The sequence below is a fragment of the Ichthyophthirius multifiliis genome, assembly GCF_000220395.1.
Source record: "Ichthyophthirius multifiliis unplaced genomic scaffold scaff_1120509250297, whole genome shotgun sequence".
Taxonomy (NCBI): Eukaryota; Ciliophora; class Oligohymenophorea; order Hymenostomatida; genus Ichthyophthirius; species Ichthyophthirius multifiliis.
The window spans coordinates 1-15165 of NW_004086884.1; the positions used below are offsets into that span (position 1 = coordinate 1).

Consider the following 15165-nt stretch of genomic DNA (forward strand, 5'->3'; position numbering starts at 1 on the left):
TCCTACATATAAATAATTTTAATATAAAGTTTCTTATTTATATAAATAATTTATAACGTATTAATCTTATTTTTGATCAGAATAAAAATATTTTTATTTAATATTGGATACTATTTATTTTAAATAATTTTTTTAATCTTAAAATATGTCAAAAAATAAAAAATAATATATAATAATAATAACAATTTTAAATAGAATCATTTATATTAATTAGTTTATCACTTTAATTAAGCATATTTTTCAAAAGAAATATAAATATTATTTTATTTAATATATTCTTAATATCGTTAATTTTTTTTTTATTTAAATATTAATTATGATTTAATTAAATTTATTTTAAATAAAATATCTTTATTTTATATTTAATAATTTTAATAAATTTGAATTGATTTCAACAAAAAAATTATTAGAGATAATAATATGAGAAAAAAAAAAAAGATTATTAAAAGTATAAATTTATAAATCTGATAAATACATATCAGTTTAAATACTTGGCAATAATTAAATTAGAAATTAAATATAAAAAAAATCATATTTAATGTTATAAATTGACATTATTTTTTACTTTTAATTTAATTAGAATAATTTATAGTATATTTCTCCATAATTTTGTATTTTTAATTTCTTTTATAAAAATAATATATATAATAATAGTAGTAATGGGTAATTTAGTTTGTTTAAAAGAAGAAAGTACACAAATAAGTAGAAATACATCAAACAACAAATTAAATATGTCTAATATATCTAAATATTAAAACCAATGCGAGTAAATACAATTTTAACAAAATGAAGCAATATGTATAGCACAAAGATAATAGGATTAAAAGAAAATTTCAATAAATGATTTTTAAATACTTTAAGTATAAAAACTAAATAAAAATAAATATAACAAAAAAAAATGATAGTTATTAGGTGAAGGATCGTTTGGGAAAGTATTATTAGTTGAAAAAACTGATAAAAGTATAAACAAAAAAATATATAAAAATTAAGAAAAAAAAAAAATAGAAAAATTATTTGCAATGAAAGTATTAAGAAAGTAAGAAATTTAAAAAACTAACTCATAATTTAGCACATAACAAGAAAGGGATATATTAGTGAAAATGAAATGTCCATTTATAGTAAAAATACATTACGCATTTTAGACACCATAGAAATTATATATAGTAATGGATTTTATGATAGGAGGAGAATTTTATTATTTATTAAAAAAATCTCCTTTATTTAATGAAGAACATACAGTTTTTTATTCGGCGCAAATTTTGTTAGGAATAGAAGCATTACATTAAAATCTTATTATACATAGAGATTTAAAACCATCAAATATATTAATTGATTAATATGGTAATATAAAATTGGCAGATTTTGGACTATCTAAATTAGGGATAAAAAGTAAATTATTTTATACTTTTTTTTAATTTATTTTATAATTAAATAATTTTAGATAATTAAAAAACACATAGCTTATGTGGTACTCCCGAATATATAGCGCCGGAAGTATTATTAGGTTTATCTAAAATATATAAATATAAAATATATAATATATATATATATATATATATATATATATATATATATATATATATATAAATATTTATATTTATTATAAAAAGATGATGGACATGATTAAATGGTTGATTATTGGAGTTTAGGTGCTATTATATATGAAGCGTTAATAGGAAAGTAACCTTTTTACAATAAAGATAAAATTAAAATGCTTAAAGATAGGATTTTAAAAAAAGTAGAAATAGAAAAACCTTTAAGTGAATAGGCAATAGATATAATCTAAGGTTTATTAAATACTAATGTAATATAATTTTATATAAAATAAATGAAATGAGTTTAAATTTATTTAATATTAAATAAAAGCCAAATGAAAGATTAGGTAAAAATGGAATTTAGGAAATAAAATAGCATCCTTTTTATGCAAATATTGAATGGGATAAATTAAATAATAGGGAAATTTAGCCACCTTTCAAGCCCATTATTTAAAGCAAATATGATTTAAAATATTTTTCTAAAGTTATATATTATATTTTTATTTAAATATTATTACTTTTTATAATAAGTAATTCACGGGATAAAAAATTAAGGAAACTCCTATAGATTATAAAGCAAATAAAGATTTAGGGCATTTTCCTTTATTTGATTATTATAAGTATTTTTATTTTTTTTAATATTAATATAATAATTTATATTTCGTTTTTTATTAGTTCAGATAATTAATAGTCAATTAAAATTTGAATAAAAAAAACTATTTAATTTCAAAATTTAATAATAATTTAAGTTATGTTTTATAAATATTTTATTTTTTATTTAGTTATAAATATTAATTTTTAACATTTTATATTAGATGAAAACTTTTTTTTTTAATAATTAAGTAAATTAAATGAATTTTTATTATTTATAAATAAAATATTTTAAAAATACTATTAATATACAAGGAAAATAGGCCATAAAGTGCTAAAATATTTTATTAAAACAGTCAAATTTTAAAAAAATAATAGAATTTTAGTCCTAAAAAGCAAATATAAGTTAAAAACATTAGATTTTTAATGAATAATAGAAGTTTTCCAAAAAGAATAAATGCAGAAAAGTATATAAAAATGCATTATTAAATAAATGCTAATTATCTGAATATTTTTTGATTAAATGCATATTTAATTTATATTATTTTATTATATTTTAGTAATTATTTTAACAACACTTTTGAATATGAAAAAATAATACCGAAGAAAATACAAGACGATAAAGAAAAACTATATTAAGAAAGTCTATATTTAAAAAATTAAAATAATTAATTAAATTAAGAGAATATTTAATTAAAAACAAGAATACTCGCATTAGAAGTATTTTTATATTAATAAAAAAAAAATTATAATAAAGAATAACATAATAAAAAAAACATTAAATAAATATATATATATATATATATATATATATATATATATATTTATATATTATATGTAATTATATATATATTTATTTTTGTAATATTTATTATAAAAATATATACAAAATTTTATTTATTAAAAAGAAAAATATGAAAATTTATTTATCTATCAAAATAAATATTAAATTATAATATAGAGTCAAATTTAAAGAACAACGTAGGATATATAATAAAAAAAATAGAAAATAGTAAAAATTATTATATATATATATAATAAGCAAATTTTTAAATAAAGTAAAGTACATTGATTTTGAATTTAAAAAAAGAGTTAAAAGAAACTTAATATTAATTGAGAGAAAAAACAGAATAAACAGAATAATTAAAAAAGTCAATTAAATAAACTAAAATTAATGAATTAGAAATTGAAAATAAATTATTTTTTGATGAAAATATAAGACTTAAAAGTATTTTGGATGAAAAGATTTTAGAAATGTAATTTAATTATAATTATATCTTAATACATATATATATATATAATGAAGTGAATAATTCTAAAATAAAGATACTATTGTATAATAATTATTAGCTAAAAATAAATAATAATAAGAAGAAAATAATAATTTAGAAAATCAATATTATACATTATAAGTAAATTAAAAAATTTAAAACAAATAAATAATAATTTTATTTAAATATTATATTTATATAAGAAAGTTTATTTTGAATAAAATGAAAATAATCAAAAAAAAATAAAAGAAATAAAAAAAAGATATATAATAGAAGAAAAAAATTAAATAAAATAAAAAGATGAAGAAAAATTTAATAAATAAGTAGAAGATTATAGGTAAAAAATAAAAATATAAATTTTTAAAAAAATAAAAAAGTAAATATGGACACGATAATAAATTTTTAAAAGAATAAATATTAAAAAAAAACAAAATAATATATGAATTAGAAGCATAAATATAACAAAATATAGACTAATTTAATTACAATTTAAATATATAAAAAGAATAAAACCAATTATTATAATAAGAATTATAAAAAGAAATAAAAAATAATAAAATATTAAAAAAATAAACTAATTAAAGCAAATAATAAATAACACAAATATAAAATAATAAACAAAAAAAAAGTAGTGGCTTTAAAAAGGAAGAAAAACAATAAAATTCATAAAATTCTTCATATACAAAATATTAAAATAAATCATAATCTTCTTTAAAAAGATAAAGAGTTGAAGTTGTAAATTTAGATTAAATAAAAATATTCGGAGACTAAATAAATTATACTTTTCGGTAAAAAGGCTATGATTGGAATGATATAGTTGATTTAACGTTTAAAGATATAAATGATTTTACTGATTTAAAGACATTAAAAAATAAACTAATGAAGTAAAAAATATATATAGATATATATATTTAATAAAAAGAAATATATATATAATATATATATATATATATTTATATATTTATATATTTATATATTTATATATTACTTTTTTACATATTTTTTTTTTATTATTATTAGATAACCTTTTTGTATAGAAGATGAGTAAATAGCTCTTTTTATGGCTAGATATTGTATTGAAAATGATACATATGGAAATTGGACTTTTCTTGATTTCAATAAAAAGAGCAATAATAATATTATAAAAAGTATTTTAAGGTAAATTATTGGACCTTATACTTTGCTTAGTTAAGAATAGGCTTTATAAATTTTTTAATCAATATAATTTGTACTATATCATTATTTTCTTATATAATAAATTTTAATTATTTTATATTAAAAATTAATTTATTTTATTTTATAGATTGTTTAGAGTAAAAATAACATTTTAAAGGGTTTCTTATAGGATTTTGCTAATAGCAAATAATATATAAGCAGATTATAATTATAAAATCTTATCAATTTTTGCGAAATCGAAATGAATAAATAACAATATGACTATATTTTTACTTGTCTTGTTTAATATTCTCCATAAATAGATTAGCTTGATTTTATGAAGATTTTTGAAATTTTCGATTATAATAGTACCTTACCTATTTGTTATTATTATAATGAAGAAAATTATAAAAATTTGTTGTTAATTGGAAATTAAAATAATTTACTTTCTTTAGATAATATACATAATACTTAAATTGAATCAGTATTATTATTTTTTTAAATATTATTTTATATAATTTATTTTATAGCAATTATCCTTAATTTCTAATAGAAATACTGATTCTTGAAATGATTTATTATTTATTTTTTTTAATTAATTTTAATATGAAATATAATAATTATTTATTATTAATAATAAAAATTAAAAATTTATAGATAATTTTTTTATTATTTATTTCTAATTTCAAAAAAAAAAAAAAAAAAAAAAAATTAATTTTAAAATATTATAAATATTTATTTAAAAATATTTAAATTTGTATTTTAATAAAGTTATAAAAAAACAAATTTAAATATAAATTTAAAAATAATTCAATTAAAATATAAAAAAAATAATAATAATTTTTTTTTTTTTATAAATAGGATTTCATATTCGTATAAATATAACTAAAAGGAAAAAATTCTAAGAAAAATAAAAATAAAAATAAAAATAAAAATAAAAATTAATAACACAAAAAATAAAAATCAAATAAGTTAAATATTATTATAAAGTATTATTTTTTATTTAAATTTTAAAAAGTTAAAATAATATAAACAAAAAACATGGGTACTTGCTGTTCTTAAGAATATAAAATAAATGAAAAAAACATAAACTTTGAAATAATAAACACAAAAGAATTTCAATAAAATGATGAATAGCATTCGATTTTATTATAAAGTAGTTAAACGGGGAACCATTCTTAAATATAAATTCAATTATCATATGACTTTGATGACTTTAAAAAGGAGAGTTTTTACGGAGAAAATGCGGTAAAAAAATAAAGGTAAAAACAAAATAATATTTTAAAATTAAAAAATAAAATTTAATTCAACCATAATTAAAATTATAGCTTCTAAATTATAGATAAGATTCATAATAGATAGATACTTAATAAAAGTAATAATAAATATTTAAAAATAAACAAAAATATATAAAATTAGATAAGAGAGTAAAAGAATCTTAGAAAATATAGAAAACTAATAACCAATTATAACGATTAAAAGTGATTAGGAAGTTGAAAAAGAACTAGAAGAAAATAAAAAATAATAATAAGAAGAAATCTTGAAATAATAATAAATATAATAAGAATTAGAAAAATAAAAATAAATCGATCTTTAGAAAAAATTAGAAGACGAATAATAATAAATCAAAGAAAATTTATTGTAATTATAAAAAGAGCAAGAATTAAAATAAAAATAATAGTAATTTTTTTAAGCAAATTCACAATAATAATAATATGATTAAGATGCTCTATAATAATAATAAATTGACAAATTTAAACCTAATGAAATATATATAAAAAAAAAAATACCTGAATATATGTAAAGTATAAATAGAGATAGCAATAATGAAATATCAGATATTTTATCTAATTATAGTATAGATAGCCCTAAATCTATAATAAAAAGACGCGATTTTAACAGTTAATAATCTGATAATGATACATAATAAAGCAAATGCATAAAAAAAGTCAGATTTAAAGAAAGTAACTTTAAAAAATAATCTAAAAAAGCAAAATGGGTATAAAAAAATATATATTTCATATATCTTTTATTTATTTTTTTAATTAAAAATATAGTGAGAATTATAAAAAAGAATAAAATAAAAAGTAAAGAAAAAAAAAAAAAAAATATTAATATTTTATTTTGTATTTTATTTTTATAATATGTATTTTTATTTATTTTATAAAATCATTAATTTTCTTTTTCAATTAATATTTATATTAATAAAAATTACCACATTAAAAATATTTATTAAGTAGTTTTTTAAATATGAAAAATTTATTTTATTTAATAATGTATTTTTTTTTATTTTTTGCAAAAAACTTAAAATAGATTTATTTAATTTTAATATTTTTAAAAAATAAACAAGTTAAAGTAAAATTCAAATACTAATTAAATATTAAAAGAATTCAAACGCTTTTTTAATTTTATTAATTAGAAATTTAGCATTATACTTAATCTTCATTTAATTCATATGATTCTTCATTAATTATTATTTAACTTGTAATAATTTTACATTTTTTAGCCTTTATTAATGTATTAATATTTTTAATTCATTTATAAAATATTTTTATTTACATATGCTAATAAATACTAAACAATAATTAAAAAAATTAATATCGAAAATACTGCTAAAAAAGTCATAGTAATAAATTTAACATAATGTGGATTAAATTATTCTATAATTATTTATAATATTAAATTTTATATTATTCACTTATATTTATTTTTTACATTCTATATCATCTAATTTATTTTAAAATAGATTTTGTCCAATTTAATTTAAAAAAACTTTATGAATATCTTTTTTTTGGGATTATTATTTTTATTCAAAGTAACATATTAATTTAATTTGCTATTTTAATATTATATATTTAATATAGGTTCATTTATTTGACATAATATAGTTTATAAAATAAGCTAAACTATTAAAATTTATTTATTTCTTAAAAATATTATTTTTGTTACATGTTATTATTTTTATAAGATATTAGTTTCTTTTCATTTTTTTAAATTTTATTTATATCTTTTAGTTTTTTTAAAAAAATATAATTTATAATTTTTTTTTTTTTTTTTTAAAAAAAAAAAAAAAAAATAATTTGGAATAATGAATAATTATAATTTTATGTTGTTCTATACTTAAATAGAAGTATTAAAATTAAAAAAAGAAATTAAATATATTAAAATTAAAGTAAACTTAATAATATTCTATAAATTAAATATTTATTATATTAATTAAATATTGATTTCATTTTTTTTTAATTCATTAAATAATATTTGAAATCATTAATTTATTTTAAAAATAATTTATTTATTTATTTTTTTAACGATTTTATTTTTATTTATTGAATCACTATTTCTATTAATATAAAATTAAAATTTTTATAACAATATTATTTCATACTTTAAAAAATAAATAAAAAAAATGATAATACATTAATTTTAATATTGTTTAGATTTAAAATTTTAATATAAAAAAAATTTAAATAACAAAAAAAAAAAAAAAAAAAAAAAAAAAGAAAGAAAATAAAATAAAATAAAAAAAGAAACAAAATTAGTTAGTTAAAAAATGTATTAATAATAAAATGTTTTATGTTTACATTCTTAAATAACAAAAAACAAAAATAATAGTTAAAACTGTTATTAATGTGGAATAAGGATATATGTAAAAACTCTTTTTTTTATAATTTATATATAAATATAAAAAACATAAAATAAATTTTATAACAATAAAAAGGACAATAACTTAAAAGCATTTAAACTTAATTAAAAAAACTACGGATATTACTTTGATTCCACTAAAATATATAATTCTTTATAAAAACAGCGTTTTCCTACAATAATAGTCTCAGAAGAATCTTATTATATTAAGGCATTATAAAAAAATAAAAAAAATATTAAACAATATTTAAAAATTTTATATAAAAAAAAAAAGATTAGAGAAAGATTAATAAACTTTATATGGTAAATTTGTTGCAAATTATAATTATCATTAAATACAATACATTTAGCAATATAATATATGGATACAACTTTAACTAGATTAAAAAATGTTTAAATAAACTAATATTAAAAATATGCAGCAACTTGTATAATGGTAGCAGGTAAATTTATATATAAAATAAATAAAAAAAAAACATAAATAATATATTTTATAGCTAAATCTATCGAACTAGATATAAAAATTCCATTTATAACAAAATTAATGGCAATAGGTGAATTAGAAAAATATAGTCAACCTTATGAATTTCATTAATGTGAATCAAATATATTAAAGCTTTTAAATTGGAATCTATAATGTACTACAGTAGTAGATTTAGTTGAGTTTTATATATGTTAAGGAATTATTTTCTCTAATGATATTTTGAATTAAAATGAATAAGAGTAAGTTTTTAGAGAAAAAAATAATAATTTTAATGGGTTTCCTTAATAAAATACATATGAATAAAAAGAAAATGCAAAATAATTAGATTAAAAAGAAAAAAATGGATTATATGTTGCAAGAAAATATTAAAATAATAATATTTCTGAATAAAAAATTTATTAAATTTTATAAAAAATTGAAATTGAATATATTTTATTAACAAGTTTAATTTTAGAAGGTATTATTAAAAAAAAAAAAAAAAATATAAAAATAAATATATTAAATATAATAAATTTATATAATATATATATATATATATATATATATATATATATTTATATATATATAGATAGTTCTTTTTATTAATTTAATTGTAATAATCTTGCTGCTTCCTGTATCGGTTTTCTTAGAAATATTAATAATTTATAACCTGTTTGGAATGAATAATTAAATAGTATTGGCAATTATTTAGTAGATGAAAATTCTTTTAATGAATGCCTGAATAAAATGCTTGTAAAATTTAAGAAATATTTTGAACCAAATCATAATTTTGACTCTTAAAATGTTATTATTAACGTATATACCTATATAAACTAAATGATATAAATATAAAATAAAACTTAATAAGAAATGAATGAAATAATTTAATAAAATCAAGTACCTTTAAAAATATAAAATAATAATGAAATTGAGTATAACAATAATAATACAAATAAAAATAGTATTATAGATAAAATTAATAATAAAATTAATAATAATGTTATTACTTAGAAAAATAATAAAAATTAAAATATTTAAAAAAAAGATTATAAATATATAAGTGAAAAATTAAGATAAAACTATCATAAAGAAACTTTTTTAATGAATTAAAATAAATATAAATTTATAAATTATAATTGAAATTATTATTTAATAAAAATTTAATATTCAAATCAAACAAGTTAATCAATTTATATAATTTTTTTTTTTTAATTTTAATATATAAAAGAAAAAACTCAAACAAAAATAATCAATCAAGAACATATAAATCTTCTTTATTTTCATTTTATATTAAATCTTCAATATCTTCCTCTTCTTCAGATTCTTCCCAAATAACCTCATTTTTTTCACTATCTTAAATTTAGAAACCTAAAGCCATTTAATTAACTTTCTAATTAATTTCATTTAACTTATCTTAGACTTCAATAGGTAATTATTATACCTAAACTTAAGGCAAAATATCTTTAAAAAATTCTTCGAAATAATTATTAAATAGATCTTATTTATTTTAAACTTATTGACCAAAAAATTCCTAAAAACTCCAAAAAGACACAAACAAAACTGGTAAATCATAAAATTTAGCAAATTCCTTCTTTAATAAATACACTGGTTTTAATTATTATTTATAATCATAAGCATTTTCATCTAAAAAGCAGACTAAAATATTTTTTTACATTTAAAAATTTTTAATTTTTAATTCATTAAAAAAAGCTCCGTTCTAAACCACAAATTTATCCAAAACATTTTCATATTTAATCAAAAAAAACTCCTTTTAAATATCAAAAAGACTATTATTAAATAATTTATTTTAATCAACAATTTAAATAAAAGGACAATTAAATAATTTCTCGCTATTTAAAAAAGGCAAATTTTTCTTAAGTTTGACCTCTAAAATATTATTTATTTAAAATAAAATCTCGAAGTCTTCCTTTTAGACAAAGAGTAGACTATTAGTATATAAAATAATATCATTTATCAGTTAATTTATTAATATTATGGCTTAATTACACATATCAATTTCCAATTTGTTTTCTTCTTTAAATTTCTGTAAATTAAATAAATAACTCCATAAAACTTTTGAGTTTAAATCTAATTTCTTGTTTAAAATTTACACTAATTTTATTCCTTTTTTATTATTTATATCTTTCTATTAATCTTCATTTAAATTTTCTAATAAAAGACTTTTTTCTTTACATTTGTATGAGTTTTATTAATACTCGAAAAAACTTTTTAAAATAGTCACAGAATTTACAAAAATAGGCTTCTATACTGCATTTAAAAGAGATATTTTGGAATATATTTCGACAAAGATTTACAAATCGACATTCCTCTTTCCGTATTTCATAAACTCAGAGCAAAATATTTCATATATACTCTCATTTTAGACCTTGTTTTATAATAAAGACTTCAAAAAATTTCTTAAATCACCTACTTCTAGAGTTTTTCCTTCCTTTATTTGTTCCAATACTTGTTTTAAAAGTACTTCGAAGAGCTCACTTTAGTTTTCTATGTTTAGAATTTTATTACTTTTGGAAAAAAAGGTCAATATTTTTAAATAGATGTTAATTTTGGGTAATTTCTCTTCTTTTTTTTTCATTTTTTAATAAATTAGGACTAATAATGCTTCTTTTAAATAATCTTTGATTTCGACCTTATTATTTTAGAATACAATCAAAGTCATAAAAAGTTCCATAAGAGAAAAATTTCTTAAATTAATAAAAATTTAATGTTATAAAATTTCCAATAAATCACCCATTTAATTCACAGTTTTTGCGAATTTAAATTAAATTTTCAACAATAAGGAAATTTCATAATAATTAAAATTTTAAGGGGAAAATTCTATTAATTTTAAAATCATGTCTTGAATTAAATTTGTATTAATATTAGTATTTTTGCATTTATTCTGTATACATAAAACACTTATAAATTTAAGAATTTCAAAAGGACTACTTAATAGTATTTTTTAGGTATCTTTTTACTTTAATTAAGTAAAAATATCATCTGGTAAATAATTATCAAATGAAGATAAATTAATAATTATATTTAATTTTGTTAAAATTCTTTTAAATTCCTTTAATATAAAATTTATATATATAAATATATAAATATATAAATATATATATGTATATATTTTATTTATTACTTTTTTTTTTATATTATTTAATAAAACTAAATAACCATAATGTTGTTTTGTTTATGCTTCGTCTAAAATAATAGGCTTTTATTTAAGTATTGCGGAAGGATCAAGTTTTTTTAAATATTTTAGTTTGTTTTAGTATTTTTATTATTCTTAAACTTTTATTTAATCAATGTTTTTTATATTATCTATCAATTTTTTAATTAAACAAATTAATTGATTATATGCAAAAAACCTTAAAATAAAAATAATTTTTTATTTAAATATAATTAAACCTTTAATATTTAACATAGAATGCCAATAAATGCGAATTTGTATGAATATTTTTAATACTAGGAATAATATCATTAATGCTTTCAGGTCCATAAGTATTTTCCTAAGTAGCTGTTTTTGCCGATGAAGATATTTAATATAAATCTTAAAATTATTAATTATTAAGATTATCGAGTTTTTATTGAATTTTAAGTTCATTTAAATATAAATACTAAGTTTATTTATTATGATCTGTAAAAAACAGATTTTCCACAGCATTATTTATTTGCGCTTTTTTCGAATAATGTTTTGAATAAAACTCTTTTTCGAATTCTTTTTAGTTTTAATTTAATTAATTTTCTAATTTTTGGATTGTCTTTATATCCTTTGGTATTACATTTATTTATTTACTAAAATAATATTTTCTTATACTTCTTATCATTTTTTTTATATATTATTTATTTATTTAATAAAACAAAAAATACTTTTTTTGTTTTTAATTTTATATTTTTAATAATTTTATATATTTTAATAAATTTATAAATCTAACATCTATATATATATAATTTAAATAATACATAAAAAACTTTGAAAAAAATAATAAACATATTTATTTTATTTTTCTTTTTTAAAAAAAAAAACATGAATGAAGATTACTAAACCTTAATAAAAATTCTTTCAAATCCAGATTTATATAAACAACATATAAAAATATACAAAGATTCCATCTTAAAAGACTAAGATCTAAACATAATGGTATTAATAACTGAAGTATCATCCTATATTCTCCATAACCGGTTTTAGTATAAACCTTTGGCAGTTTTAAATTCCCTCCGAATAATAAAAGAGACTATAAGTTTATAAGAGAAATCTGAAGAAAATCCTCAAGAAAAATACTTGTAAATGATTTAGATAAAAATATTACCAATAATGTGTGAAATAGCTAAAAATAATAAAAAAGAGGAAAATTGGAAATTCTTTTTCGAATAAAACAATCCTTCAGAAGATTAAATTTTAATCGGAAATTCTTTCTTGAGGTTATTATTGGAATGTATTTTAGTTTGGGGTAGTTGCCTAGTGAATAAATTTTCCCTTTTTTAAGACGAACTAAAAGAACTAATGGACTCTGGAGTCTATTTTCCACATGATTTAGTCTATTTTTAAGAAGAAATTACCAAAAGTAAAGTATTTAGTAGCCAATTTTTATATAAGATCTAATTTTATGAATAAATAAAGGAAGGGTTTAAAACTGAAGAAGAGTTTTATGAATTTTAAAAAGAGTTTTTGGACAATTATAGGAATTTGAAAAGAAAAATAGTGATTAGTTTAAAAGAAAATGAAATAGATTTAAATATTTTAAATAATTAAATTGCTGAGATTTGCTATTTTAATCGTGATTTCGAACTTTTGGAATTTTTTTTTAATAATAAAATAAAAATTTTAAAGGGTTTGAAATAGAAATTATAAATGAGAAAAATTTTTGCGAACTTTTTTTGGAAGATTTAGAAAATTTTAAAGAGAAGAAGATTTCTTTTAAATTTTTTAAAGAAAAATATGTAAATTTTAAAACAGAATTTTTAAAAGGGAAAAAAATTTTAAAATTTACTAAAAAAATTAAAGATTTTTTATAAAGTCCAGATTTATAAAAATATCATATTAATAAATTCGATTATTCAGATTTTTTAAAAAATAAAACATTTTAAACTTCTCCTAACTCAGATAAAAAGAATAGATAAAAGGAAATTAATTATAATAAACAAGATGATATTAAAAAAATTAAATAATAAATTAAATTAGCTCTGGCTTAAAAGAATTCTGGAGATATAAATATGAAGATATTAATGGATAAATAAATAAAATTTCAATAACAAAATGATCCTTTTTTTTATTTTTTTGAAAAAAAATATTTTTAATAAATTTTATTTTTCTATAATTTTTCTTTTGTTTTTGTTTTTTTTTATAATTTTTATTTTAATAATTTTTTTTGTAATAAAATATAAATTTAATATACATTTATAATAAAAATCTATATTATTATAAAAATAATTAAATATATAATATATTTTATATATATATTTACATCTATAAAACATAACTTTTTTTTATTTTATTTAAACCAAAAAAAAAAAGCAAATAAAAAACAAAATATGGAATTATAAAAAATCTAAAATCCCCTTCCAAAAATCTTTTAAACAATCAAAAAAGTTCAAAAACTTAAAGAATCAAATTCCTTTAATATTATATAATAATAACAAGAACTCGAAAATTAATACACAAAAATAAACACTTAAATATTAGACAAACCTGATTCAGAAACAGAACCTTAAGGACTAGATCAATTAAATAAATAAAATGTTTCAGTTATAATCGAAAGAGTCAAAAATATTATATAAAAAAATAAAAAATAACATGAAAACTAATTCCAAAATTCCAATAAGGAAATAAATTTTTAATAAAAAGTCAAAATATTTAAAAAATTAGACACATATATAGAATCTAAAGATTATATGTCTTAAATTGGACAAAACATAATATAATAATCCACTTCTACCGAAAATACTTAAAATAAAAAGTAATTTATGAAAACTTTAGATACTAGTTAATCTTAATATTCATTGGAAGATATATCTCTTTTTTAAGAAAATAGCTAAAAAGAATTATTATAAAAAGCTTATTTGTTTATCTAAACAAGAAAATAATAAATAAATAACAATTAAAATTTTTCAGAAGCAAGAAATTTAATAAAGTCTTTACTTTCGTTTGATGAATCTTAATAATAAAAGGAAATTTTTTTAAAAGAAATAAATTAAAATCCTTCTTTTTATTAAATTTTAGATGAATCAATTGCTAATAGTATAGAAAAATATAAAAAAAAATATTTATTTTTATAAAAAAAAAAAAAAAAAAGATCAAAAATAAATAAAAAAAGAAGAATTAAATACACTTTTACTAAAAGAAATTCCAAAAGAAAAAACATCAGAAGTCCAAGAAAAATAATAAATAAACTAAAAAGAAAATAATTTGAAATAAAAACGAATCTAATAAATACAAAATTTCCAAAAACAATCAAAAAAAGTAATTTCTTATATAAATAAACTGGGTAAAAATATTGCTTCGGCT

At 15.2% G+C, this 15165-nt stretch overlaps 1 protein-coding gene across 1 annotated transcript, besides 26 other annotated features; it reads left to right on the top strand. All coding sequences in view use genetic code 6, as the record gives it.

Annotated features, from left to right (window-relative positions):
* Positions 1-314: 314 nt before the first annotated feature.
* Positions 315-374: a microsatellite.
* Positions 375-905: 531 nt separating this feature from the next.
* IMG5_063780 (protein kinase domain protein) lies at positions 906-2241 on the top strand (the record flags this gene model as incomplete). The annotated part of the gene is made up of 5 exons (XM_004036945.1): positions 906-960; positions 1006-1389; positions 1442-1504; positions 1611-1804; positions 1867-2241. Coding segments are annotated over 5 exons (1071 nt in total), but the record flags the coding sequence as incomplete, so codon positions are not given.
* Positions 1516-1597: a microsatellite.
* Positions 2242-2912: 671 nt separating the features above from the next.
* Positions 2913-2979: a microsatellite.
* A 637-nt stretch (positions 2980-3616) lies between these two features.
* Positions 3617-3658: a microsatellite.
* A 260-nt stretch (positions 3659-3918) lies between these two features.
* Positions 3919-3971: a microsatellite.
* Positions 3972-4288: 317 nt separating this feature from the next.
* Positions 4289-4382: a microsatellite.
* Positions 4301-4353: a microsatellite.
* A 262-nt stretch (positions 4383-4644) lies between the features above and the next one.
* Positions 4645-4693: a microsatellite.
* Positions 4648-4693: a microsatellite.
* Positions 4694-5266: 573 nt separating this feature from the next.
* Positions 5267-5315: a microsatellite.
* Positions 5267-5318: a microsatellite.
* Positions 5319-5458: 140 nt separating this feature from the next.
* Positions 5459-5494: a microsatellite.
* Positions 5495-7993: 2499 nt separating this feature from the next.
* Positions 7994-8031: a microsatellite.
* Positions 8025-8078: a microsatellite.
* Positions 8030-8087: a microsatellite.
* A 1084-nt stretch (positions 8088-9171) lies between these two features.
* Positions 9172-9245: a microsatellite.
* A 323-nt stretch (positions 9246-9568) lies between these two features.
* Positions 9569-9655: a microsatellite.
* Positions 9656-11732: 2077 nt separating this feature from the next.
* Positions 11733-11776: a microsatellite.
* Positions 11733-11784: a microsatellite.
* Positions 11743-11787: a microsatellite.
* A 755-nt stretch (positions 11788-12542) lies between these two features.
* Positions 12543-12587: a microsatellite.
* Positions 12588-13949: 1362 nt separating this feature from the next.
* Positions 13950-14028: a microsatellite.
* Positions 13953-14031: a microsatellite.
* Positions 13996-14038: a microsatellite.
* Positions 14039-14934: 896 nt separating this feature from the next.
* Positions 14935-14978: a microsatellite.
* Positions 14936-14975: a microsatellite.
* Positions 14979-15165: the final 187 nt, after the last annotated feature.